At 62.1% G+C, this 2,336-nt stretch overlaps 1 protein-coding gene across 1 annotated transcript in view; it reads right to left on the reverse strand.

Annotated features, from left to right (window-relative positions):
- Nucleotides 1-1,479: 1,479 nt before the first annotated feature.
- Nucleotides 1,480-2,336, reverse strand: part of LOC105002328 — a 9,647-nt gene continuing 8,790 nt past the window's right edge. Inside the window, exon 9 of the mRNA XM_010858883.1 lies at nucleotides 1,480-2,303. Within this exon, the coding sequence (XP_010857185.1) occupies nucleotides 1,699-2,303 (605 nt within the window). The 3' untranslated portion in view covers nucleotides 1,480-1,698. The remainder of the gene's footprint in view (nucleotides 2,304-2,336) is intronic.

Below are 2,336 nucleotides of genomic sequence, written 5' to 3' on the forward strand. Positions count from 1 at the left end.
TCCTTTCGTGCGATCTCCTCCGGGTCCATCGGCTCACCACTGCACGTGGTCGGGTGGGAGTTGTGCGCCGGCCGCCCCGGGCCCTTCTTGGTGTTCTCCTTCTTCCTCCACTTGGCACGGCGGTTTTGGAACCAGACCTAGAGCAGCCGGATAGGGGAGAGGAGGGGGGCACGGTCAGGCGGTGGGGGGCTTCGGGCCTCCCCACTCCCCACAGACAGGCCTGCACAGCCTCGGCTCCGGCCAGGGGGCGGGAGCCGAGCCACACGGCCCAGCCGGCCCTGAGCCGGATCTCGGTATCAGGCTGCAGGTGTATCTTTTTCCACCCAGAAGGAGGCCGACAGGGCCTCTCGCCGGCTTCCCGCTCCAGCTTCTCACCTCGGGGAACTGGGAGCTGCCCCTTCGTTGGGCAGGACCGGTCTGGCCCCTGACCGAGGGCGCTGGGTTCCTGGTTGGGAGGCAGAGGGCAGGGCCCCTCCTCGCCTCTCCTGGCTTCTCACAGCTTGGGTTCTAAGCAGCCCGACTGGCCCAGGGCTGAGCGTCTGGCTTGAGGACCAGGAGCCGCAGGGCGCAGCTGCCCTCCACACCTGTCTTCAGCTCCCTGGGGACTGAGTCAAAGCCCAGATTTGGGGGTTTCCAGTGAAGGGAAATTTGGGTGCTTTTTCTCCCAGAAGGGCCTGGGGAGCTGAACTTGGGAGGGAGAGCTTCAGCAGCCTGCTCTCCCCCACCCGCCGTTTTTCTGAAAGCTCCAGGCCAGAGCACCAACACAGCCCTCGAACTGGCTGGAACCAGGGGACTGGCGGTCAGGGGAGCAGGAGCCCAGCGCCCAGGCCTTGCAGAGGAGCGGCCAGGGCCCACCCGCACCTTCGCCCCCTCCGCAGGCCTGGTCCTGGGAGCCCCGAGGGCCGGCAGGGTGGCAGCCACCCTAGACCCTGGCTCCAGCACCACAGAGTCAGATCCCGAGGAGCCCCGGCACAGGACCCTCCCCATAAGATCGCGGTAATTCGAATTCTTTGTTCCCGGCTGTGTAGAGACCCGCACAATAGCAGGCCGGCCTGGTCACGGGGAGCCTTTTCAGTGCCAAGGTTCTGGGTGTTAAGTGGTAACCTCCCCAGGACTGCTGCTGCCCTTTCTCTCTTTTTAAATATCTTTTTTTCTGAACGGGGTTGGGGGTGAGGTGTATATTCCGGTCTGCTTCCCGTTACCCAGAATTACTCATTACCACGTTAAAGGAGGAATGAAGAGGTCTTGACTTCACTTAAGACACTTAGAACAAATTGGATAAAAGGATTTACAAACAGAAGAGGTCAAGCAGGGAGGCCCCGGCACAGGAGAGGACACCTTTTTAGACAAAGCTATTGGTACTAAACAGGCGCCTCCAAGTCCGGCGCCCACATCGTGGCCCATACCCCGCTCCCCACAGCACTGACCTAAAAAAGATGTCTGTACTTTAGGGAAACATTTAATTATGCATGATTCATCTTGAATTTTCAACGCACCAAATCGACACTGTATTTTTAAAAAGAATACCGCCGACAGTCTCGGAAGAAAATCAAATTACAGGAGGGGAAAAAAGATATAATCGATGGTGTTGAAGATTCAGACACCCTACCCGCCCCCCCCCGCATGTTTTAAGTGTTGAAGTTTCCGCCTCAGCTGCCCCCTTCTGCAAAGTGATAAATATGTTTCCATGTGAATATTTCAGAGACGAAAGTAAACAAACGCGTTAGCCGTAGGCTGGGGGGCGAGCCCCCAGCCCCGGCACGGAGGCGTCAAGCCCGCCTTCTCCGGGTCTCCTCCAAGTCCGAGCCGGGCCGGGTCCTCCTGGCCACCTCGCCCGCCCCAGCCTCTTGTCGCGCGGTCGCCGGACCCCATTGTCACGCAGCTCCCCGGTTCGAACGCAGCTGCCGTTCTCCGGCCCCTCCCGAGTCGCCTCGGCTCCCTCCCGGGAAGCCAGCTTCTCTCTCCGCGGGGCGCCGAGCCCCCAGCCCCCAGCTTCCGGCCGGCGAGCGCGCGGCGGGCTCTGGCGGAGCCTGCGGTCTCCCACCTGGAGGTCGAGAACAAAGGCGGGCCGGGCCGCGCATGCCGCCGGCGGGATGCCGAGTCGCTGGGCGCACGGCGGGTCTTTACCTGAACTCGGGACTCGACCAGATCCAGGCGCAGCGCCAGAGCCTCGCGCATGAACACGTCGGGGTAGTGGCTTTCATTGAACGCCTTCTCCAGCTCCTCCAGCTGCCAGCCGGTGAAGTTGGTGCGGGTGCGCCGCCGCTTGCAGCCCGGGCTCTCCTTGTCCGGGTCCCCCGAGTCTGCGGGTACGCACAGGACGCCGCGCGGCTCAG

The sequence above is a fragment of the Bison bison genome, unplaced genomic scaffold, assembly GCF_000754665.1.
Source record: "Bison bison bison isolate TAMUID 2011002044 unplaced genomic scaffold, Bison_UMD1.0 scf7180017855424, whole genome shotgun sequence".
Taxonomy (NCBI): Eukaryota; Metazoa; Chordata; class Mammalia; order Artiodactyla; family Bovidae; genus Bison; species Bison bison.